Raw genomic sequence first — 26,061 nt, forward strand, 5'->3', positions numbered from 1 at the left:
TGGTGATGATGAGCTCCTGTAACTTGACCTTATCTGTGAGGCACTTTATCTGTCCTTCCATTCTAAAAGAAAGCTTTGCTGGATTGAATAATCTTGGATGTAGGTCCTTACCTTTCATGATTTGGAGTACTTCTTTCCAGCCACTTTCCTGCAAGGTTTTTTTTGAGAAATCAGCTGATAGTCTTATGGTCATTCCTTTGTAGGTAACTCTCCTTTCTTCCTGCTGCTTTTAATCTTAAAAGGAGATAAAGATAAGGAGATAATCTCTCCTTATCTTTAATGTTAGGTAACATACAGTGGTGTGTTCTTCTTGGGGTCCAATTTCTTTGGGACTCTCTGGGCTTCCTGTACTTCCTGGAAGTCTCTTTCCTTCACCAGATTGGGGAAGTTTTCCTTCATTATTTTTTCCAAATAAGTTTTCAATTTCTTGCTCTTGTTCTTCTCCATTTGGCACTCTGATGATTTGGATATTGGAACGTTTAAAGTTGTCCCTGAGGTTCCTAAGCCTCTCCTCATTTTTTGAATTCTTGTTTCTTCATTCTGTTTCAGTTGGATGTTTACTACCTTTTTGTTTCAAACCATGGATTTGAGCCCCGGTTTTATTGCCTTCACTGTTGGTTCCTGTATATTCCCCCTTATTTCACTTTCGGTAGTCTTCATTTGTTCCTTCATTTTGCGACCAAGCTCAACCATTTCTGTGAGCATCCTGATTACCAGTGTTTTGAACTCTGCATCAGATAGGTTGGCTATCTCCTGGTTACTTAGCTCTTTTTCTGTAGTTTTGATCTTTTCTTTCATTTGGGCCGTATTTCTTTGTCTCGGTGCACCTGTTATGTTGTAATGGGGTGGGGCCTTAAGTATTCACCAGGATGAGGCAACCCTCTTTGCTGCATTGTGGTGCTTTCAGTCTGGGTGAATGTTTCTTTAATTCCTTGGTTGTCAGAGTTCCATTCAGTTTGATTTTCTGGCACTTCTGGTTTTTATTGTTTTCAGATTGGTTGTTAATCCTCTTTTTGGTTGTGCAGTGAATCGAAGGGTTTCTACCTACACCTCCATGTTGACCTGAACTCTCATCTTATTTTTTGATGCAGTTTCAAGTAAGTTAGAGACATCGGGACGCTTTACTCTTTTTTTAAATGTTTTTTTCTAAAGATTTTTTTAGACAGAAGAGAGAGGAAGGAGAAAGAGAGGGAGAGAAACATCAATATGTGCCTGCCTCTCGTGCACCATCCACTGGGAACCTGGCGTGCAACCCAGGCATGTGCTCTGACTGGGAACTGAACTGTCGATCCTTTGGTTCACAGGCCAGCACTCAATATACTGAGTCACACCGGCCAGGGCAGTACGCTTCACTCCTAAACAATTCAGATTCACGTTAGTAACTTGAGTTTAGTATTTGTTTGTGTTTTTTTTTTCTTTTTGGGGGGTAAAATTTACATGTAGAGAAATGAACAAATCTTTTTTTATTTGAAGCTTTTATTTATTTATTTATAGGAGAGGGTAAGGGAGAGAGAAAAAGACGATGACAACATCAGTCGAGAGATACATCAATCAGTTGCCTCTCACATGCACCCAATTGGGGACCTGGCCTGCAACCCAGGTGTGTACCCTGACTGGGAATCAAACCAGTGACCTTTTAATTTGCAAGCCGTCGCTCAATCCACTGAGCCACATGAGCCAGGGTGAGAAATGAACAAATCTTAAGTGTACCACTTGATGAGTTGTGACCCTTTTGAAGAATATTATGTTGGTATGTTATTTTCCAGTGATATTTCAACATGTTTATCTAACTCCCGTTCCCTTTCATTCACACAATCGTTAACCAGGAGGAAGCAGCGGTAAAGCTGTTTTTTTACCTTCACAGCTGTTTATCTTGGACAGAACATTATCTGTACTCACTGCTCCTGCTTTCTTTACTTGCAAGCCCTTAACTTATCCTGTGAGTTTAATTGTCTTGAACTTGTTCCGTTGAAGCTCTTCAACAAGTATCATCAGCAAACTTGGAGGCCTACAACTTATACTTTACTGTTTCTCATTGTCAACAATACTTAATGTTTTTTGCTCCCTCCTTTCTGAAATGCTTTCATTGCTTGGCTCCTGAAAGGTAGTATTGGTTTTGTTTATGTGATGGCACATTTCTGATGATGAAATTAAGTCTGCTACCTTAGGAGTTCTGTTTGATGTCTTAAATTTGTTTTAATATGGTTATGTTTGCTGAGACCAGGCTTCATTAATTACTTTTTTTGAAACTCTATAGCTAGAGAGTTAATATGAATATGTAGACCTGTGTATGTATAAATGCTTATCATACATATAAACACTGTAAAATTTCATTATATGAGTTTGGCCATGTAATTTGTTATTAAACTATGACAGTTTTGAAAGGAAAGGGGGTGATTTTAATAATGAAGGTGGGACAGTAGATATAAACCAAGACTCTCCTAGGCCTGTTGGGGTATACAGTCATCTCTTTTCCCATATAGGACCTTTAGAGAATGATCCTCTGGCTAGTTGAGTGTTCAGTGTGGGTAGGAGCAGCTTAATAACCTCCTTATGCCAAACAATAATGCTGTTCTCCCTCTGAAGATGATTTTTTCACACTCCATTTCTGTTTGTGGTTCGGGACCTGCAAAAGTCTGGCCTCCTATGCCCAGGTGGTGAAGCCACACCAAAATGGGACTCATAGTCAGCACTTAATATTACTGTGTTAAGTAATTTAAAAAAATTGTTGTCAAATGTTATTAAATGCGTTTTCAGCATTTATCAAGATCAAATGTATTATTTTTATTTTCTCTGACCTAGTAACATGGCAAATCATATTAATAGCATTTCTAATGTTGCAATTCATGAAGCCCCACCTGTCCATGGTGTGTGTATGTATGTGTTAATGTCCTACTGGATGTTTGCTGACATTTTACTTAGAATTTTTTCATTAAGATCCCATTAGTCAGTATCTTTGTCAGGTTGCAGTACCACGAATCTGTTGGATTCATGAAAACAGTTGAGAAGCCTTTATTCTTTCTTACTCTCTATTTTTTAAAAATTAACTCTCATTTTTTATTTTTATTTTTATTTTATTGATTATGCTATTACAGTTGTCTCATTCTTTTTTTTCCCCTTTATCCGCCTCCCCCTGGTACCCCCATTGCCTGCAGCATCCCACCTGCTTAGTTCATGTCCATGAGCCATACATATAAGTTCTTTGACTTCTCCATTTCCCATGCTGTTCTTAACCTCCCCTTGTCTATTTTCTACCTACCATTTATGCTTCTTATTACATGTACCTTTTCCCCCTTTCTCATCCCTCTTCCTCCCCACTGATAACCCTCCGTGTGATCTCCATTTCTGTGTTTCTTTTCCTGTTCTGTTCTATTCATTTGCTTAGTTTGTTTTTAGGTTCAGTTGTGGATAGTTGTGAGTTTGCTGTCATTTTGCTGTTCATACTTTTGATCCTCTTCTTTTTCTAAGATGAGTCCCTTTAACATTTCATATAATAGGGGCTTGGTGATGATGATCTCCTTTAACTTTACCTTATCTGTGAAACACTTTAGCTGTCCTTCCATTCTAAATGATAGCTTTGCTGGAGAGAGTAATCTTGGATATAGGTCCTTGCCTTTCATGACTTTGAATACTTCTTTCCTTGCCCTTCAGCCTATAAGGGTTTTTTAGGGAAAATCACCTGATAGTCTTATGGGCACTCCTTTGTAGGTAACTCTCTCCTTTCCTCTTGCTACTTTTAAGATTCTCTCTTTGTCTTTGATCTTGGGTACTTTATTGATATGTCTTGGTGTGTACCTCCTTGGGTCCAACTTCTTTGGGTCTCTCTGAGCTTCTGGACTTACTTACATGTCTGTTTCTTTCACCAGACTGGGGAAGTTTTCTTCATTATTTTTTCAAATAAGTTTTCAATTTCTTGCTCTGCGTTTTCTCCTCTGGCACCCCTATGATGTGGATATTGGAATGTTTAAAGTTGTCCCGGAGGTACCTAAGCCTCTCCTAATTTTTTTGCATTCTTGTTTCTTTATCATGTTCTGGTGGAATGCTTATTTCTTCCTTTTGTTCCAAATTGTTGATGTGAGTCCAGGCTTCCTTCCATTCACTGTTGGTTCACTGTACATTTTCCTTTATTTCACTTTCTATAGCCTTCACTTCTACCTTTATTTTGTAACTGAACTAAGTCAACTCTGTGATCATCCTGATTACCAGTGTTTGAAATCTGCATCTGATAGGTTGACTTATCTCCTCGTTATTTAGGTCTTTTTCTGGAGTTTTGATCTGTTCTTTCACTTGGGTTACGTTTCTTTGTCTTGGTGCACCTGGAATGATGTAAGGGGCGGAGCCTTTGGTATTCACCGTGGCGGGGCTCCCACTTGGTGTCATTGTGGTGCTGCATGTGGGAGAGATGTCAGAGAAGGCACAATGATGGTTGCTCGACTCTCATCTCACTTTGAAGAGACTGGCCGTTTCTCCCGCCTCCCCAACCTACACATGTTTTTACAGTCAGAGGTTCTAGGCCTTATCTTGTCTGTGTTGGAACCCTGGGTTACTCAGTTTGTGTCACTTCCCATTTGTTCCTCCTGATTTATTTGCATGTGAACTGCCAGGTCTGTCAGCTGCCACTTTGTCATGCATCCTCTTTGCCCTGGCTGCCTGTTTCTGCCCCTCCTACCAATCTGGATGAATGTTTTTTTCTTTAATTCCTTGATTATTGGATTCCATAGAGTTCGATTTTGTGGCGCTTCTGGTTGTTTTTTTTTTAATATATTTTATTGATTATGCTATTACAGTTGTCCCATTTCCCCCTTCACTCCCCTCCACCCTGTATACCCTCTCCCACCCACATTCCCCCCCTTTAGTTCATGTCTATGTGTCGTAAGTTCTTTAGCTTTTCTATATTCCCCATACTATTCTTGCCCTCCCCCTGTCTATTTTCTACCTACCATCAATGCTACTTATTCTCTGCACCTTTCCCCCCTCTCTCCTCCACCCACTCCCCTGTTGCTAACCCTCCGTGTGACCTCCATTTCTGTGGTTCTGTCCCTGTTCTAGTTGTTTGCTTAGTTTCTTTTGGTTTTGTTTTAGGTGTGGTTGTTAATAATTGTCAGTTGGCTGTCATTTTACTATACATGTTTTTTTATCTTCTTTTTCTTAGATGAGTCCCTTTAACATGTCATAAAATAAGGGCTTGGTGATGATGAACTCCTTTAACTTGACCTTATCTGAGAAGCATTTCATCTGCCCTTTCATTCTAAATGAAAGCTTTGCTGGATAGAGCAATCTTGGGTGTAGGTCCTTGGCTTTCAAGACTTGGAATACTTCTTTCCAGCCCCTTCTTGCCTGTAAGGCCTCTTTTGAGAAATCAGCTGACAGTCTGATGGGAACTCCTTTGTAGGTTACTGTCTCCTTATCTCTTGCTGCTTCTAGGATTCTCTCCTTCATTTTAATCTTGGCTAATGTACTGATGATGTGCCTTGGTGTGCTCCTCCTTGGGTCCAACTTCTTTGGGACTCTCTGAGCTTCCTGGACTTCCTAGAAGTCCATTTCCTTTGCCAGAATGGGGAAGTTCTCCTTCATTATTTGTTTAAATAACTTTTCTACTTGTTGCTCTTCCTCTTCTCCTTCTGGTACCCCTATAATTCGGATGTTGGAACGTTTAAAGATGTTCTGGAGGTTCCTAAGCTTCTCCTCATTTTTCTCCATTCTCCATTTCTCCATTCTTTTCTGTTTGATTGTTTCTCTACTCCTTCTGGTCCATTCTATTGTTTTGAGTCTCAGTTTCCTTCCCATTACTATTGGTTCCCTGTATATTTTCCTTTATTTCACTTAGCATAGCCTTCATTTTTTCATCTAATTTGTGACCAAAATCAACTAATTCTGTGAGTGTCCTGATCACCAGTGTTTTGAACTGTGCATCTGATAGGTTGGCTATCTCTCGGTCACTTAAAAGGATGGGTCCTGGGGCTTTGATTTGTTCTTCTTCTTCTTCTTTTTTTTTTTTAAAGATTTTATGTATTTATTTTTAGAGAGGGAAGGGAGGGAGAGAGAGAGAGAGAGAGAGAAACATCGGTGTGCGGTTGCTGGGGGTTATGGCCTGCAACCCAGGCATGTACCCTGGCTGGGAATGGAACCTGCGACACTTTGGTTTGCAGCCTGCTGATTTGTTCTTCTTTTTCAGCCATCTCTCTCCCTCTCTCTCTCTCCCTCTCTCTCTCTCTCTCTCTCTCTCTCTCTCTCTCTCTCTCTCTTTTTTTTTGGTCTGGTCTTGCTTGTTACAGTAAGAGGTGGAGCCTTAGGTGTTCACTAGGACAGGGCATCCCAGTCGCTGAGTTGTGACGATGTGTTTGGGGGCGGGATCGAGAGGGAACAATGGCGTTTGCTCTGCTCTCTGTGGGACCTCAGTCCCTTCTGCTGCTTCCCCCCAGCAAACTGGGCCCTTTGGGTGCCCATTCCCGTGTGGGTAGGCTTGTGCACCCTGTCGGACACTCCAAGGACCTCTCCTGTGAGTCGGGGTGTCACTCTGTGTGCTTCAACTCCCACAGGTGTCCTCAATCAGTGTCCCGAGGCTCTATTTCCCAGCACAGGGATTCTGGGTTGCGCGCACTGCCTTGCTTCACAATTGCTGCCTCTCTGGGTCTGCCGGTTGCTACCCCTTGGCTGGGTCTGCCAGCTGCTACTTGCGTACTCAGGGTTCACCTGCTGCGGTGTTGCGCGCCCTGGATGCTTTACATGCCCCTGAATGCCTTACCGCCTGGTCCCAACTCTCTGCTCTCCCCACTATGACCCGCGCCTGGCTGCCTGACTTCGCCCCTCCTACCGGTCTGGATGAATGGGTATATTTCAACTTCTTGGTTGTCCAACTTCCATTCAGATCAATTTTCTGTCAGTTCTGGATGTTATTCTGTTTCTAAATTGTTGTTGTCTCTATGTTGGTTGTGTGTGGAGGCACGGTGCATCCACCTATGCCTCCATCTTGGCCAGAAGTCCTGTTTTCTGTTTTTAAATGGGTTGTTTCCTTCTTTGGACTTTTGAGGAGTCCAATTGTTTCTACCTATGCCTCTATTTTGGCTGGAACTACTCTACTGGGGCTTAAATACCATTTTTATCAATATTGCTGTGACCCCATTCAGTGCTTTTTGTCTGCAGTTCCACTTTGGTATGAATATTACAACATCTGTTTATTTTTGTGCCAGTACTACCCTGTTTTGATTATTTTAGCTTTGTAGTAAGTTTCGAAATTGTGAAGTGTGCACTCACCAGTGTTGATGAATGATTGGCGGTACCCAGTGATATACTGTGTGGAAATAGGCCTTTTTCCCACGCCTTGCCCAGACCTCTCTTTGCTTCCTGTCTTGACTTCTTTCCAGCGTACTATACTCCATGCTTATATTCAGAGTACTCCCAGCATTTCCATTCCTTTTGAACCAAAATGATTGAATATCTGATTGGCATTCTTTGAAGTCTGTAGTACAGATATTTTCTTGGCTTCAACATAGATGAAATGGTGTTTTTTTCTTTTGGTGGTTAGTTTTGATGAATGTCAGGAAGAGTCCTCCTGCCCGCCCCCTACCCCCTGCCAAGTGCTCTTTAATCAGCTGTCTGTCCTGGAAGGTCAAGGTGCTTCCTGTTTGTTTGTTTTTTTTAATCTTCACACAACAGTTTTTCATTGCTTTTAGATAGAGTAGAAGGGAGCGAGAGAAACATTGATGGGAGATAGCGTTGATTGGTGGCCTCTTGTATGCACTGGTTCCGGGACTAGGGATATAACCAGCAACTTAGGCGTGTGCCCTGACAGGGAATTGAACCCATTACCCTTTAGGAAGATGATGCTCCATCCAACTGAGCCACACAAGCCAGGGCCCAAGGTGCTTCTTTGTCTTACAGTCCTTAAAGGGAGAGCTCTGACAAATTCATACATCCCTAACACATTACCCTTTTCTGTTTCTTTCCCAGAGTGATAATCTCTAAATGTACATGCCTGTTTCATTTTATACAGCCAGTAAATTCATTTGTTCAGTTGAAGTAATTTGAAGTAACTTTCTGTGGCATAATTTTGCTTGTAGCAGAAAGATGCATTTAATTAAGTGGTCTTATGGAAATAGTAAGAATTTTAAAGGCAAATAGTCATTTTCTAACTCATGGATTCTTGTGCATTAAAGTGGTATCTAACTGGTAGTTCTCCCAAGTTTAGCTGGATTGTCTCCGTGATGGTAGCTATTACAGATTTTCCATCTCAGCTGTTTATTGGGCTTCCCGGAGATGAAGGGGAACAAAGCAGATATAAAAGGTTGGGCACTTGTCTACTCAGGATTTTTTCCTTCTTTTTCATTAAATTGTAAGATTGTGGTATCTACGCTTTGGCCAGAAGGGGGCAGATGAGACATGGCGGGGTTTCTGCATGTTCAGGGCCGGCAGGGACGGCCCTCCTGTTTTTCTGTGGTCATCCTGGAATCAAGTGCTGTGTTTAGTCATTTCCTCTGCTCTTAGGGAAGCATGTCAGCAATTATTTGATATTAGACCCAGGAGTCAGCTCTTAGAGTTCATTGCTATGTATGGAATGCTGATGTTTACCAAGTGATTTACTTGTTCCTCAAGCTACCAAATCTAGGAGTTGAGTTTGTTTGTGTTTTTTATAATTCCCATCTGGTGTGATCACAGTAAGAATTTTCAAAGGGAAATTTTTTTCAAGTTATTAATGATGTGAGGAACAGTAGGGAATATAAAGATAAGTAAAGTATAAGGTTTCTGTCCATCAGGACAGGTTAATTGAAGGTGAGGTTGGGAGAGAACAGTGCACAAATAGTTACAGAATGGAATGTGAAAGTCGCCTAAGCTTGCCCTGAGATGAAGGAAAGGATGAAGGAAAACTGAGAACGTTTTTAGGCAAGAGCTAGTATGTGTGCAGAACCGTGAAAGAGAGATGACTTTAAAGCATTTAAAAATTGTTTCTAGTTGTAAAAGTAATACATATACAGGTTATTGAGAATTTGAAAAATATAGAAAATGATTTAGCAGCAAACTCACCACCCAGAGAAGACTACTAGTGTTTTCTTCCATTTTTTCCCTTTGTATACATATATTTTTTTTCTAAAGATTTTTATTAGAGAGGGGATTAGCAGGGGAGAAAGAGGAGGAGAGAAACATTGATGTGAGAGAGAGGCATCTATCAGTTGCCTCCCCTATGTGCACTGACTGGGGACTGAACGTGCAACCCAGGATTGTGCCCCAACTGAGAATTGAGCCAGCAACCTTTCTTTCACTTTGTGGGACAATGCCCAACCAACTGAGCCACACTGATCAGGGCCCCTTTGTATATATATATCTTTCTTTCTTTCTTTTTTTTTTAATATATTTTATTGATTATGCTATTACAGTTGTCCCATTTCTCCCCTTCTCTCCCCTCCACCCTGTACCCCCTGCCACCCACATTTCCCCCTTTAGTTCATGTCCATGTGTCATACTTATGAGTTCTTTAGTTTCTACATTTCCCGTACTATTCTTGCCCTCCCCCTATCTATTTTCAACCTACATTCTATGCTACTTATTCTCTATACCTTTTCCCCCTCTCTCTTCCTCCCACCCTCCTGCTGCTAACCCTCCATGTGCCCTCCATTTCTGTGGTTCTGTTCCTGTTCTAATTGTTTACTTAGTTTCTTTTGGTTTTGCTTTAGGTGTGGTTGTTGATATTTGTGAGTTTGCTGTCCTTTTACTATACATGTCTTTTCTTTATCTTCTTTTCTTAGATAAGTCCCTTTAGCATTTCATAAAATAAGGGCTTGGTGATGATGAACTCCTTTAACTTGACCTTATCTGAGAAGCACTTTATCTGCCCTTCCATTCTAAATGAGAGCTTTGCTGGATAGAGCAATCTGGGATGTAGGTCCTTGTCTTTCATGACTTGGAATATTTCTTTCCAGCCCCTTCTTGCCTGTAAGGTCTCTTTGGAGAAATCAGCTGACAGTCTGATGGGAACTCCTTTGTAGGTTACTGTCCCCTTACCTCTTGCTGCTTCTAGGATTCTCTCCTTCGTTTTTACCTTGGCTAATGTAATTATGATGTGCCTTGGTGTGTTTCTTCTTGGGTCCAACTTCTGTGGGGCTCTCTGAGCTTCTTGGATTTCTTGGAAGACTGTTCCCTTTGCCAGATTGGGGAAGTTCTCCTTTATTATTTGTTCAAATACGTGCTCAATCTGTTGCTTTTCCCCTTCCGATTCTGGTACCCCTATAATTCGGATATTGGAACGTTTAAAGGTGTCTTGGATGCTCTTAATCTTTTCCTCAATTTTTTGAATTCTTATTTCATCATGCTTTCCTGCTTGGTTGATTCTATCTTCCTTCTGGTCCACTGTATTGTTTGGAGACTCATATTCCTTCCTTTCACTATTGGCTCTCCTCCGCGTGTCTTCCTGCATCTATTTTATGGTACTCTGCATTCTTTCATCTAAATTTCGTCCAAAATCTACCAGTTCCATGAGCTTTCTGATCACCAGTGTTTTGAACTGCGCATCTGATAGATTGGCTAATTCTTGGTCGCTCAAAAGGATGAGTCCTAGGGGACTGATTTGCTCTGTTGAAAACATGGTTTTTTTTTTCCCCGTCTCTCCTTTTTTTTTTCCCCCCCGGTCTGGTTGCTCTTGTTACGGTGGGGGGCGGAGCCTTAGGTGCTCACTGGGGCTGGGCACCCCAGTCGCTAGATTGTGACGTTATATGTGGGGGCGGGGCGGGAGAAAACGATGGCGGTAGTTCCGTTCCCCTGGACTCAGACCCTTGTCTGGGCTTCCGGGCCGCGAGTTCTGCCCTGGTCCACAATCGCTGCCCCTCTGGGTCTGCCAGCCGCAGCTTGCATACTCAGGGATCACCGCTGCCTTCTTACGCGCCCGATGGCTTTTGCGCCGATTTCGCGCCAAACCTTCCCCCGACCTCCGCGCGCCGCCGAGCCGAGCCAGCCCCGCGCCCGCCGGCTCGTCTTCTCCTACCAGTCCGGATGAACGTGTCTACTTCAACTTCTTGGCTGCCCGACTTCCATTCAGATAAATCCTCTGCCGGATCTGGCCGGATCTTTACTATTCTGATAGTAAATTATTGTTGTAAATTATTGGTTTTCTAATCTTGGTTGTATGAGGAGGTACGGTGCAACCACCTAGTCCTCCATCTTGCCCTACATATATCTTTCAACAAAAGTATATACCTTGAGTATACACAAATCTTTTTTGTTGTTCTTTCTCCAGTTACAGTAAAGTATGAGCATTTTCTCCTGGGTGTAAGATTTTAATAGGTGAGGGCAAGCATTTGGAGTAGAGGGAACATCATATGTTTGAATGGTACAGAAGTAGGAAAACTCAGGATCTGTTTTGGGGAATAATAATTAAGCCCATTTTAGTGGAGTGAATGTTGGAAAGTGGTCAGTGATGATGCTGGAAAGGAAGGCTTGGGACAGAGCATAGTTTGCCTGAACAGATTGAGGAGCTTCTCTTCGGGGAAATTTCGTCTCTGTTAACAATTTATTATTATTATTTTTTTTTTTTTTTTTTCATTTTTTTTTTTTTTATTTCAATCATTGTTCAAGTACAGTTTTCTGCCCCCTACTCCCGTTTCAGCCCCTCCACCCAACCCTCCCCCCTTCCCCCCATTAACAATTTATTATTAAGTCTCCTGAGGAGTGTGGCTAACTGGAAGCAGTGGTGACTTTGGAGGGACAGACCTAGCTTTAAATCTCTGGTCTGCTGCATATGAACAAGGAGACCTCAGTTTCCCCCTCTGTAAGATGAGTATGGAATAGGACCATACTGTTTTGGGAGGATTAAATGAGACTGTGAGAGTGCCGGGAACATTCTTTCTCTTGGACCTCCTGTTTGGAGACTTTGTAGTTCCTACAGTAGTAGCCCAAGGGAAAAATTCCTGTGAGGCCAGTAAGGAACTCCTGGAGATTCTACTTGAGCGAGAGCTACCTCATTTCTAAAAGGCCTGAAGCTCAGCAGATTTACCTAAACTACAAATTGGAAATGCAGACCCACAAATGAGTTAATTACTTTGTTTTTCTTTTTCTTGAATTCAGCTGATTTTTTTTTGTCAGCTACACTTTTGAAAAAGTTAAATTATACTGAAGGTCTTATAGGGAAAAATAGCACCATCTTTTTATATCTTCTTATGTCCCACTTCCCATCCTAGGAGACCACCACTTTTAATTTCTAGAGTTTTTGTTCTCTAGTATTATACTTTGTATGTCAATTTTAGACATTGTGTATTGACTTCCTGTTGTTCTAGCTAAGGATTTAGCTTTCATAGCTGTCCTCTCCCCTTCCCCCATTCTCTCCTATACCATTATTTAATGATGCTTATTGATGTGTTAATTCTAAACAAGCAGTGTCCAATCGAGAGACATATTCTGCCCTTAACTTTACTTACCATATTTTGCCATGTATAAGGTGCTCCAGTGTAATAATGTGCACCACGTTTTTGGCCCAAACTTTTGGGAAAAAAATCTTTTGTTTTAATTTTTTAATTCAATTTATATATATATATATATATATATATATATATATATATATAACTCATTATCATGTCCCAGGGTATTATTTTGCATATGGGCATCATTGCTGTCTAGAATTATACTTTTTTTTTTGAAGATTTTATTTATTTATTTTTAGAGTGGGGAGGGGAGGAGATAGAGAGAGAAACATCGATGTGAAGTTGCTGGGGGTTATAGCCTGCAACCCAGGCATGTACCCTGGCTGGGAATTGAACCTGCAACACTTTGGTTTGCAGCCCGCGCTCAATCCACTGAGCTACGCCAGCCAGGGCTATAGAATTATACTTTTAACACATAAGCATAAATAAAAGAATTAAAAACATTTATATAGATATGGAATTAGTAATATCCATGTATAATATGCACCCTTATTTTTCCTTCAAAAAGTTGGGCAGAAAAGTGTGCATTATACATAGCAAAATATGGTACTGGTATTTTTCATATTTATGATCTCCACTCATGAGTTACATCATTATCTAGGTAGGAACTTCTGAATATTAGTTCATGTGTCCACATTTATTTTTATAAATTCTTTCCCTTCGCTGCAACAGAAAACCTGGTAACAGCATATACACATTTTATGTTGTTCTCCTTTAGAGCAATCCAAAATGTTTGTGAAGGTGTTTACTGAAATTGACCGGATGCCTCAACTTCTTGCATACTATTACAAGTGTCACAAGGTGAGAAGCTGTGAGTGGTTATGCTTGTGGAATCCTAGTTCCATGCCCACGGGTAAAAACTTCTCCCTCACATTGACCATTTTCTTTTCATTAGCCAGCAGGGGGCGCTCTTGGTTCAGCCTGAGGATTTATTTAATTGCCAGCTGGAAAATGAATCATCAGTTTTGGTCCCTCTTGTATTTATTTACAGCTGGATTTCATTTATAGGCTGAAAAGTTGTTTTCATTTTTTCATTTGTCCTCTAAGGGAGATTCATGTATTAAGTTTTATTAAGCCCTCAGCAAGACATGGGAATTTTACATATTTCCTAGGGTGTTGAAATTATGTTCCTAAAACACTTGAGTGTCCTGGGCTAGCTTAATTTCTTTCAAGTCTGATGCTCATGTGTCATTTAAGCAGTAGTGTTAGGACTCAAAGCTAAAACACACACTCACACCACCTCTGAGGTCTGTTCTGAAGGTGGTAGTCTGCTGAGTGGAGGCCTGCTTTTGGTACAGGATAAAAGGGGAAAGGGTCAATTAGAGGGCAGTAGATTCAAGCTTTGATTGATGATCAGAGCAGATAGCTCTAAGTGGGGTTTTTCCTGTCTTTTTGGAAGTGCATGACCATCAGTGGGTACATGGTTGCTCAGGATAGTAGGTTGCAGTACTTTGCTTGCTGTGGTAGGAGGGCAGGGTGGTTTTAGTGGGAAGCACGTGTTGGTGTTCTCAGTAAGGCCCCTTTGTACTGCTTGTGCAGGCGCAGCTTGTAGCAGCCTGGCAAGAGCTCTGTCAAAGTGACCTACCTCTGGACCGGCAGCTCACTGAACTCTACGATGCCTTACTCGGAGCTTGGCACACGCAAATCCAATGGGCTACGCAGGTAACAGCTCATTTAGGTTCTGGGGAGAGCAAAGCATTGGTGACCAGGAAACAGGTGACTACCCTGGGAGTTGTCTCTCTCAAGTGCAGAGCACTGCCCGAGAACCTCTCTGTTTGCTGCTGTCATGGAAGGGGTTAAAAAATAAGCTCCAAACCCAAAACAATAAAATCTCTAGATCTCACTTAAAATTCTATTTTTTATTTATTTTTTAATTAAAAAATTACTTTTTAAGGATTTTATTTATTTATTTTTAGAGAAGAGAAGGGAGGGAGAAAGAGAGGGAGAGAAACATTGATCAGTTACCTCTCATACATACCTGGACTGGGGACCAAACCCGAAACCCAGGCTTTGCCCTGACTGGGAATTGAATGGGTGACCTTTTTGCTTTTTGGGATGATGGCCAACCCACTGAGCCTCACCCACCAGGGCTCAGTGAAAACTCTTATTATCATTCTCATCTATATCTTAAATAGAATCTAATGTGACATTGTTACTTGTTGTTCAGGAAGGGAGTCTGGAATTCCTCAAGGCCATTATCTTTTGATCTAAAAGCAGGAGGCTCTTAGCCAAGTGCTGATTGAGTGAACAAGATCGTTTTGTATCATAACTTTGCATAAAATTTACCTAGTCCAAAGTTAGTTTCTTTTGTTCTCACAATACCTCAAGAGTTAGCAAAGAATGTGATTCTATTTTATTTTTTAAGATTTTATTTTTACTTATTTTTTGGACAGAGGGCCAAGGAGGGAGAAAAAGAGGAAGAGAAACATCAATGTGGGAGAGATATATTAATCAGTTGCCTCTTGCAAGCCCCCACCTGGGGACCTGGCCTGCAACCCAGACCTATGTCTTGACTGGGAATCCAACCAGTGATTTTTGGTTTGTAGGCTGGTGCTCAGTCCGCTGAGCCACACCAGCTAGGGCAAGAATGTGATTTTAGAGCCACCCTCTGACTTGGGGGCAGAGGTGAGACTGAGGAACTATATTCGAAGTGGAAACTTTTCATCACCTACTTTCCCCAAACCTCTAGGCATTTTCAGCCATAAAGGTTGTGAACTATTGTCCCCTTGTCTTGATGCCAGAAGGTGCCGTAGGTCCTGTTTTAGAAGGGAAAGGGCCGCCTGCCTTCTCAGTGATGACTGACTGGGTTTGTTTATAGTGCGACTTACATTTTTTTTTTTCAAAATTAGTTGTGAATCACTCTTCAAATGTTTGTCATTTGCTGGAATGAACTCAACTGTAGTTGGAGAGAATTCCTTGTATAGGATCATCCATGCGGGGTGGTTAAATTACTTTTCTTCATCCTCCCTGTTTCTTTTTCCGAATCAACCTAATTCAGACTTCAGGAAAGAAAACCAAAAAACAATGTTGTGTAGAAGTTTCAGTTTTCATGTAATCTTTAGTTTTCAATGACCTTGTCCATCTATACTCATTTATGTGCTATCAGCCTCTTCTTCTGGTATCATGAAGATGAAAACAGTCCATGTCCATATGTACAGATGTTCTTCACATCTAAGGAAAAGGCTTTAGATTTCCCAGATTTCTGTTAAGGCCTCATCCCCAATTTCATAAAGCACGCACTTATGCTAATTCATACTTTGGGCCTGTGACCCATTCTCTTTTCAGGATGTAAGCATAGGAGGTGGCTGTTCTCTCCTGAAGCTCAGTCTAGGGTAACAGAAGCCCAGAGGTGCTGGAGTAAATACCTTCTTCAAAATTTCCCCTAGTATGTTAAGAGGAAGAATTTCCAATGTATAAAAACTTCAAAGCATTGTACAGTGAACAGCCATGTACCCACCTCTGAGGTTCCACAGTGAGCAACTTGCTGTATTATCATTATCATAGATCTAGGATCTGTCCATGTGTCTGTTTGTTCATTGACCCGCTTTAATTTTTTTGATTCATTTCAAAGTAAATTGCAAATTTTCACTGCAGAACATACATGTTTTTAAACTAGAGTTTAATATCTGTTTATGGTTTTTTAGAAAATTGGAAAATTATTTTAAATATGTTATTCCATTAGCTTTGACAAATGTAGCTACTATACAGCCTCATTTCATATTAAGATACAGAACAATTCCATCACCTCAGAAGTCCCCTCACGCTTCTTCCTAGTCAGTCTTTACACCAACACCCCTGAAGGCCACTATTTTCTGATTTGTTTCTACCATAAATTAGCCTGTTTTTTTACTGTGTGTGTTCTTTTGGTAAGGCTTCTTTTATGCAGTGTGTTCTTTGAGATTTATTCATGTTGCATGTATTAGTAGTTTGTTCCTTTTCAAACATTTTACAATTTTTTAAAATCCTCACCTGAAATATGTTTTTTAATTGATTTGAGAGAGAGAGAGAGAGAGAGAAACATTGATTGGTTACCACCTATATGCGCCCCACCAGGGTTTGAACCTATAATCTTTTTGTGTATAGAATAACGCTCCAACCAACCGAGACACCTGGCCAGGCCAGTTTGTTCCTTTTTATTGTTGAATGCTATTACTCAGTATGAAGATACCACAGTTTGTTTATTGTTTTATTGATGGACACTTGGGCTTTTTCCAGTTTTGAGTTAACATGAATAAGGCTGCTCTGAACATTGTTTTATAAGTCTTTTTGTGGACCCATATGATCCTATCTCTTGGGTAAATATCTAGGAGTGGAATTGCTCGGTTATATAGGGTAGGTATATGTTTAAATTTACAAGAAACTAGCAGACATTTTACCACAGTGGTTGTACTTTTTATATTCCCACAACACAAGTGTGTGAGGGTATTGATTATTCCATATCCTTGCCAACATTTGGTGTTGCCAGTCTTTAATTTTAGCTGTTCTGGTGGATGAGTTGTGATATCTCATGGTGGTTTTATGACTAGGTATGACTAAGGATGTTGAACACCTATTCATGTGCTTATGTCTTCCTTTGTGAAGTGTCTGTTTTGTTTTGTTTTCTCCCTTAAAAAGTTGAGTTACTGCCTTCCTATTACTGAGTTGTAGGAGTGCTTTTATATATTCTGGATAAAAGTCCTTTGTCAGATATGTTCTGGAAGTATTCCAGTCTGTGGTGTGAACAGGTGTATTAATTTTGATGAAGCTTATCAATTATTTTTTAAAATCTATTTTATTGATTATGCTATTACAGTTGTTCCATTAACCCCCCTTCATTCTCCTCCACCCTGCACACCCTCTCCCACCCACATTCCCGCCCTTTAGTTCATGTCCATGTGTCATAAGTTCTTTAGCTTCTACATTTCCCATACTATTCTTGCCCTTCCCTGTCTGTTTTCTACCTACCATCTATGCTACTTATTCTCTGTACCTTTTCCCCCTCTCTCCTCCTCCCACTCCCCTGTTGCTAACCCTCCATGTGATCTCTGTGGTTCTGTTCCAGTTCTAGTTGTTTGCTTAGTTTCTTTTGGTTTTGTTTTAGGTGTGGTTGTTAATAATTGTGAGTTTGCTGTCATTTTACTGTACATGTTTTTTATCTTTTTTCTTAGATAAGTCCCTTTAACTTTTCATAAAATAAGGGTTTGGTGATGATGAACTCTTTTAACTTGACCTTATCTGAGAAGCACTTTTTCTGCCCTTTCATTCTAAATGAAAGCTTTGCTGGATAGAGCAATTTTGGATGCAGGTCCTTGGCTTTCAAGACTTGGAATACTTCTTTCCAGTCCCTTCTTGACTGTAAGATTTCTTTTGAGAAATCAGCTGACAGACTGATGGGAACTCCTTTGTAGGTTACTGTCTCCTTATCTCTTGCTGCTTCTAGGATTCTCTCCTTCATTTTAATCTTGGCTATTGTAATTGTGATGTGCCTTGGTGTGTTCCTCCTTGGGTCCAACTTGAGTCCTTTTGGACTCTCTGAGCTTCTTGGACTTCCTGGAAGTCTATTTCCTTTGCCAGATTGGGAAAGTTCTCCTTTATTATTTGTTCCAATAACTTTTCCACTTGTTGCTCTTCCTCTTCCCCTTCTGGCACCCCTATAATTCGGATGTTGGAATGTTTAAAGGTGTCCTGGAGGTTCCTAAGCTTCTCATTTTTTTGAATTCTTGTTTTTTCCTTCTTTTCTGTCTGGTTGTTTCTTTCTTCCTTCTGGTCCACTCCATTGATTTGAGTGGACCTTCCCATCACTATTTGTTCCCTGTGCATTTTCCTTCATTTCACTCAGTGTAGCCTTCATTTTTTTCATCTAATTTGTGACCAAATTCAACCATTTCTGTGAGCGTCCTGATCACCAGTGCTTTGAACTGTGCATCTGATAGGTTGGCTATCTCTTCATCACTTAGTTGTATTTTTTTCTGGAGCTTTGATCTGTTCTTCAGTTTGGGCCTTTTTTTTTTTTTTTTTGTCTTGTTGTGCCTGTTACGTATGAGGGTCAGAGCCTTGGGTGTTTATCAGGTGTTTGCTGGGTTGTGATGGCTGTATGTTGGGGCAGGGTCCGAGAGGGAACAGTGATGCTTGCTCTACTCTCTGTTGGACTTCAGTCCCTTCTGTGGCTTCCCACAATTAAACTGGGCCTTTCTGGTGCTAATTCCCGTGTGGGTGGGCTTGTGCACGTTCTAGGACCCTGTGGGTCTCTCCAGTGAACTCTCCTGTGAGGCTGGGAATCTCTCCCAGTACCTCAACCCCCACAGGTATTTTCAGTCAGTTCCCGGAGGCCGTATTTCCCGGTGCTGAGACCCTGGGTTGCTCTCAGTGCCTTGCTTCACAGTTGCTGCCTTGCTGGTTCTGCTGGTTGCCACCCTGCACCCAGGATCCGCCCACTGCGGTCTTGAGCGCCTTGGATGCCTTATGTGCCCAGTCCCACTGTTTTTTGTGCCTCGACCCCTCTCTGCCCAGCTGCCTGACTCTGCCCCTCCTACCAGTCTGGATGAATGTGTCTTTCTTAACTCCTTGGTTGTCCGGCTTCCATACAGTTCAATTTTCTGTCAGTTCTGGTTGTTATTCTGTTTCTAAATTGTTGTCCCTGTCTTGGTTGTGCGAGGAGGCACAGCGTGTCTACTGATGCCTCCATCTTGGCCAGAAGTCCTCAATGATTTCTTTTATGATTATTGCTTTCTGTGTCCCAAGAAACCATCACCAACCCCCAAGTTGCAAAGATATTCTTCTGTTTTTTTTCTTGAAGCTTGTTTCACTTTTTGCAGTTCGGTCTGTGGTCCATCTTGAATGAATTCTTTTCTCTAGTGTCAGGTAGGGTCAGGTTGTTTTTTGCATGAGTTATTCAGGTTAATTCAGTAGCCCTAGTTGACAACTTTGGTTTTGTGGTCTGTGAACTTTTTGGTTGTTTTTTGGCCGATGGCCAAAGAGTCCCTTTTGCCTAATCACTTTAAAAGAAGGGAATACCTCTGAGCATAAGGGTTTTCACTGAAACATACATAAAACACGGTACTGAAGGTCTACAGTAGAATTTGAGTTTCACCGGGCCAGCCAATGAGAACTCTTTGATACAAAGTCATTTAGTCTAATTCTCCTCCCCTCCCCACCATCCCCGTCATTTCAGGGGGAGGTGAGAGTGAAATGGACACTTACTGCTCAGTACTTTCTCACATGTAGGAAGAAGTTAAGATTTCTTTTTCTAGATAAGAATAGTTTTCATCTCTTCCTTTCTTGTAGCAAAATGTTTCTTCTGCCAAATGAGGAAGTTGATTGAACTGGGTGATTCTGATGGTCTCTGAAATTCCATTCCATGAACATGTTTGAGGGATAGTGAGGGGAATGCCTTCCGTGGAGAGGAGGGTTTGTACTTGGGCAGCTGTATGGGGCATGGGGACATAGAATTGAACAACTTTGAATTCAACACACAGGAGTTTGTGAGAGTAACAGAGTGAATGATGACATTGTTTTAAGAATGATTTTGATGTCACCTATACGGTTTCTCTGCCAAAAGGCTTAACTCTCATGCTACTGTGAAGGAACTTATAAATAACCCAGATTCAATACTGGTTAGCTAAACAGCTGTCCTAGGCTGTTCAACAATGTCATTATCATGCATGACAGGAAAAAACATCAGGGATTTGTTTTAAGATGAAAGGAGACCAAGAAAATATGACAATTAAATGTAATTGCATGGTCCTTGATTGCATTTTGCACAGTGACAAAAGGCTATTGAGAACGTTAAAGGATAACTGGGGGAATTTGAACATGGCCTGTAGTAGCTACAGGTACAACATTTGGGTTAGGTGTGATTTACTGTAGTGTTGTAATGTAAACTGATACCCTCATTTTTTAAGAGGTATGTGTTGAAGCCATGTGTTATGATGTCCATGGCAGAAATAAAGCAAATGTGGTAAATTGTTTATAATGAATCTTACAATATTTAAACACTTAAAATTTAAGTAAAAAAATTTTTTTAAAGATTTATTTATTTATTTTTAGAGAGGGAAGGGAGGGAGAAAGAGAGAGAGAGAGAGAGAAACATGAATGTGCAGTTGCTGGGGGCCGTGGCCTGCAACCCTGGCATGTGCCCTGGCTAGGAATCGAACCTGTGACACTTTGGTCCTCCGTCCATGCTCAATCCACTGAGCTATGCCAGCCAGGGCAAATTTAAGTACAAAATTAAAATAACATTTAAAAGTAATAAATTTGGTGGTGGTGAGCTCATGAAGAAAGACTGGGGACAAAGTAGGAAGCTTGTCTGGTCTGGTGATGGTGACCTCGTAAAAGGCGTCTAGGTCCAGAACAAAGAATGGTTAGGACCTGTAGCTGATATGGGCACTGGAGAAAAGGAAAGTCAATGGGAGATTTTGCTCTGATGGAATGGATGCTATGGACAAAAATAGGGAAGTTAAAGAGAAACAGGTCTGGCGAGGTTAGTGGGAGAATCATTCTGATTTTGGACACTTAAATTTCAGATGAGAGTGACTCACCTTAATGCTGACATCCAGTAGGAGATGGGAAGATGGTTGTGCAGGAAGTATAAATTACTCATATTGTTTGTTGGTTTTGTTTAGTTCTTTGCTCTGTTTCTTTCTCTCAGACTCAAAAAAGGAGGTTTATCAAGCTAAATAGGTGTGCATTGAAGTTTTGTTAATTCTCTGTGCAGATTAAAAAACTTTGTTTTCCATTTTGATAATCTAAGAAAAATATAAGCATATTTTGGGTAATGTGTGGGACCACTCTATAACAGTTGCTACCCTGTAATTTCAGTGGGTGAGCTTGTGTGGATAGTCACATTGGTACACTCATTCTGTTGGGGGGCGAATTGGAAAAGAATAGAGACAAACTGAGTACTCATGTGATAGAAGCAGTGGTGCCAAGTGAGTGTTGTTTAATGCCATAGCCAACCCGATGTTTTCAAGTAGTTCGTAGTTTGAAAGAGATAGGAGCAATATGAGAATTCTGTCATACACTACCAAGTAGGACAGGCATGCTGGACTTGAGGACCTGTGCTGTAGTAGTCAGAGCAAAATAATGATGGAAAGGACAGGAGAACATTATCTTTATTTGTCCTATTATTTTGTTTTTAAAATATTTTATTTATTTATTTTTAGAGAAAGGGGAAGGGAGGGAGAAAGAGAGGGAGAGAAACATCAATGTGTGGTTGTCTCTCACACGCCCCCTACTGGGGACCTGGCCCACATTCCAAGCATGTGCCCTGACCAGGAATTGAACCAGCAACACCTTGATTCACAGGCCAGTGCTCAATCCACTGAGCCACACAGCCAGGGCTATTTGTTCTATTATTTTGAATTTTATTACTTTTATAGTTAATTTTTTATTGTGGTAAAATATATACAACTTGAACTATTTTTAAGTGTACAGTTAAGTCACAATAAGTACATTCAAATGTTAACTATCAGCACTATTTCCAGGATTTTTAAAAATTATGTCTTATTGATTATGCTGTTACAGTTGTCCCAAATTTTCCCCCTTTCCTCCCTCCATCCAGTAACTCCACTTCCTCAGGCAGTCCCCACACTATGGTTCATGTCCATGGGTCAGGTGTATAAGTTCTTTGGATACTCCATTTTCTATACTGTACTTTACATCTCTGTGACTATTCTGTAATTTGTACTTCTCAGTCCTCTCATCACGTCACCCATTGCCCCCCCTCCCATTTGGCAACCATCAAAACGTTCTCCACATCACTGATTCTGTCTCTGTTCTTGTTGCCTAGTTTTTTAGATTTAGTTGTTGATAGATATGTATTTATTGCCATTTTATTGTATATGTATTTATTGCCATTTTATTGTTCATAGTTTCAATCTTTTTTTTTCTTAAGTAAGTCCCTTTAACATTTCATAAAACAATGATTTGGTGATGAATGAACTCCTTTAGTTTTTTATTGTCTGGGAAGTTCTTTATGTGCCCTTCAATTATAAATGATAGCTTTACTGGGTAGAGCAATCTTGGTTATAGGTTCCTGCTTTTTACAACGTGGAATATTTCTTGCTTGCCATTCACTTCTAGCCTGCAAACTTTCTTTTGAGAATCAGCTGACAGTCTTATGGGAACTCCCCTGTAGGTAACTAACTGCTTTTCTCTTGCTGCTTTTAAGTTTCTCTTTTTATCTTTAACCTTTAAGATTCTCTCTCTCTCTTTGACATTTTAATTACAATGTATCTTAGCGTGGGCCTCTTTGCATCCATCTTGTTTGGGACTCTGTGTAGTTTGGACTTGAATGTCTATTTTCTTCACCAATTCAGGAAAGTTTTCTTTTATTATTTTTAAAAATAGATTTCCAGCTTCTTGCTGTTTCTCATCTCCTCCTGGCACCCCTAAGATGCAAATGTTGGAATGCTTGAAGATGTTGCAGAGGCTGCTTACACTTTCCTCCTTTTTTTGGATTCCTTTTTGTTCTTGTTGTAATTGGTTGCTTTTTAAGCTTCCTAATATTCCAAATTGTTGATTTGATTCTGTCTTTCATCCACTTTACTCTTGTTTCCCTTGAAATTGTTCTTTATTTTATCTAGTGTATCATTCATTTCTGACTGGGTATTTTTTATGGTGTTGAGGTCCCCTTTCGAGTTCCTTGAGCATCCTTATAACCACTGTTTTGAACTCTGCATCTGATAGATGATCTCATCTCCATTTTGTTTAGTTCTTCTTCTGGAGTTTTGTTCTGTTCTTTCTTTTGGGCTATGTTTCTTTGTCAACTCATTTTGGCAGCCTCCCTATGTTTGTTTCTATGTATTAGGTAGAGCTGCTATGACTCCCTGTCTTGGTAGTGTGGCCTAATGTAGTAGGTATCCTATAGGGGCCCAGGTACAGCCTCCTCTATACCCATGCTGGGAACTTGAGGTGCGCCCTTTGTGTAGGCTGAGTACACCCCCCTCTTGTAGTTGAGCCTTGGATGCCACTGGCAAGTCAATGGGAGGGATTTACCCAGGCCAGTCAGCTGCAAGGACTGGTTCTGACCTTGACCACTAATCTCCGCCCTCTGTGGAGGATTAGTTATGCAGGGGCAGGGTGGTGGTGCTTTGACAGGGTCTTTAGCTGTCCACTAGGTGCACAGAGGCTCTCGGGTTTACTGGGTGGTACAGGCCAAGGTCAGCCTCAACCTATGTTTTGCCTAGGGCTACCCTGCCTGAGGTATAAAACAATCTGAGATAGCTCCTACTTGTGCTGAGATTTGAGATTCCCAAGTGAAGCCAGCCTGTGAACCTAGACTGGTTGCTGCTAGTGCTGGTCCTGGAACCACTTAGCAAGAGTTGCTGGGGATGGGGACTCAATGAGGCTGACTGTTGCTTGTTTGAGAGGATTTAGGAAGTTGTGAAGCCTTAGCCAAGGCCAGCCATTCATATGGAAAAGCAGCTTTGGTGGCCCAGCAAGTTGCATGGGACAGAGTCTCTGGGGATGTCCTAGGTGGGACACTTAGCCAGGTTGATAGAGTCTCAGATATGGCACCAGCCTGCCAGCTCCTTGGCTCTGTGGGGGGAGGGTTCAGAAAAGGTACAATGGCCTCTGCCCACCTTTCTGCCTGGGAGAAAGCTGTCCACCAGCTCTCACCTTGTTGCCAAACACTTGTTTTTCCTTGGTGCTCTTCAAGGTGTTATTTGGTGCTAGAGCTCAGAGGACGTGCGTCTGAGTAAGTCCTTGTATGGGTTCTTTAAGAGGAACTGCTTAGGAAGTTTCTTCCACTAACTCAATCCCTGCTGGTTTTTGCAGCCAGAAGTTATCAGGACTCATCTTCCTGGCACAGTAACCCTGGGCTGAGGGGCCTGGTGTGGGGCTGGGACTCCTTGCTTCCGAGATATCCCTCCCAAATTTTTATCTACCACATGTGGATGTGAGAATAGCCTGTTCCATGTCTGTGCCCCTTCTACCAGTATGGATGGATGTGGTTTCTTTAATTCTGTAGTTGTCAGGCTTCCATTCAACTCAATTCTGATGGTTCTGAGTGATGGTTCTATATTTTAGTTGTAAGTTTGATGTGGTTGTCCCAGAGCTTTTGTATCATCTCATTCAGAAACAGTGTACCCATTAAGCAATAACTCTTCATTCCTCCTTCCTTTATTACCTGCTCCTTTAAGTTTTCCTATTGTAGATACCTCATATAAGTGGAATCATACATCATTTTTCACTTTATGCACGTTTTCAGCCATCATCCATGTTGTAGTATGTAACAGATTTCACCCTTTTTATGGCAGAATAATATTCCATTGTATGTAGGTACCACATTTTGTTTATCCATTCATCTGATGATAGATATATGGATTGCTTCTACCTGTTGGCTCTTGTAAATAATACTGCTATGATATCTAACATTGGTGTACAGATACCTACTTGTGTCCCTGTTTTCACTTCTTTTGGGTATATACCTAGGAATGGAATTTTTGGTAACTATGTAATTCTTTGACATTCTGGGGAGTTACCAACTGTTTTCTATAGCAGCTGTATCATTTTTATATTCCTGCCAGCAATGTACGAGTATTCCAGTTTCTCCACATCCTTGCCAACACTCATCATTTTTCTTTCTTTTCTTTTTCTTTTTTTTGATAATAACCATCCTAGTAGGTGTGAAGTGGTGGTTATTTTTGGTTTTGATTTTTATTGCTCTGAATGACTAATGGTGTTATAATCTACTCACATGCTTATCAGCCCTTTTGTATTATCTTCTTTGCAGAATGCCTATTAAAGTCTTCTTCCCATTTTTGACTTGGGTTGTTTGATTTTATGTTATTGAGTTGTAGGAGTTCCTTATATAACCTGGTTAGTAATCCCTTACCAGATATATGGTTTGCAAAGTTTTTTTCTCTTGTGGGTTATTTTACTTTCTTGATAGTATCTTTTGGTGCACAGAATATAAATTTTTAATAAAACCCTCACCTGGGCACATGCTTGTTGATTTTAGAGAGAGGGGAAAGGAGGGAGGGAGAGAGAGAGAGAAAGAGAGAGAGAGAGAGAGGGAGAGAGAGAGAAACATCAATGTGAGAAAGAAACATTAATCAACTACCTCTCCTACCCACCCTGACCAGGGATCAAACCTGCAATCTAGGCATGTACCCTGACCAGGAATTGAACCCACCACCTTTTGGTTTATGGGATGATGTTCCACTCAACTGAGCCACACTGGCCAGGGCAAAATTTTAAAACTTTAATGTTGTCCAATTTATATATTTTTTTCTTTTGTTGTCTATGCTTTTGTTGTTATACTTTAAAAAACTACTGCTAAATCCATGGTCAGCTGTGGCTTGTGTGTCTCAATGGATTGAGTGCTGTCCAGTGACTTGAAAAGTCATAGGTTCTTTTGCCAATCAGGGCACATGCCTGGGTTTTACGCAAGGTCCCCTGTTGGGAGTGTGTGAGAGACAGCTGATAGATGTTTCTCTCATACATCAATGTTTCTCTCCACTTGCTCTCTCCCTTCCCCTCTCTCTAAAAAAATTAATAAAATATAAAAAATTAATTAAAAATCCAAGGTCATAAGAATTTTTCCCTGTGTTTTCTCTTATTGTTTAGCTCTTAATGTTTTGAGTTAATATGTTATATGATGTTGGGTAAAGATCCACCTTCTTTCATTTGCATGTAGATATCTAGTTTTCTGAGCACCATTTGTTGGTACACA

At 40.9% G+C, this 26,061-nt stretch overlaps 1 protein-coding gene across 2 annotated transcripts in view; it reads left to right on the top strand.

Annotated features, from left to right (window-relative positions):
* The window catches only part of COG7 (component of oligomeric golgi complex 7), a 77,602-nt gene that overhangs the window by 8,256 nt on the left and 43,285 nt on the right, over positions 1 to 26,061 (top strand). For both annotated transcript variants that reach the window (XR_004902130.1, XM_028508112.2), the window contains exons 5-6: positions 13,123 to 13,205; positions 13,944 to 14,066. Coding sequence is in view for 1 of the 2 variants with exons in the window: in XM_028508112.2 (XP_028363913.1) it covers positions 13,123 to 13,205; positions 13,944 to 14,066 (206 nt within the window). In the remaining variant the exon portion in view is untranslated. The remainder of the gene's footprint in view (positions 1 to 13,122; positions 13,206 to 13,943; positions 14,067 to 26,061) is intronic.

The sequence above is a fragment of the Phyllostomus discolor genome, chromosome 3 (genome assembly GCF_004126475.2).
Source record: "Phyllostomus discolor isolate MPI-MPIP mPhyDis1 chromosome 3, mPhyDis1.pri.v3, whole genome shotgun sequence".
Classification (NCBI taxonomy): Eukaryota; Metazoa; Chordata; class Mammalia; order Chiroptera; family Phyllostomidae; genus Phyllostomus; species Phyllostomus discolor.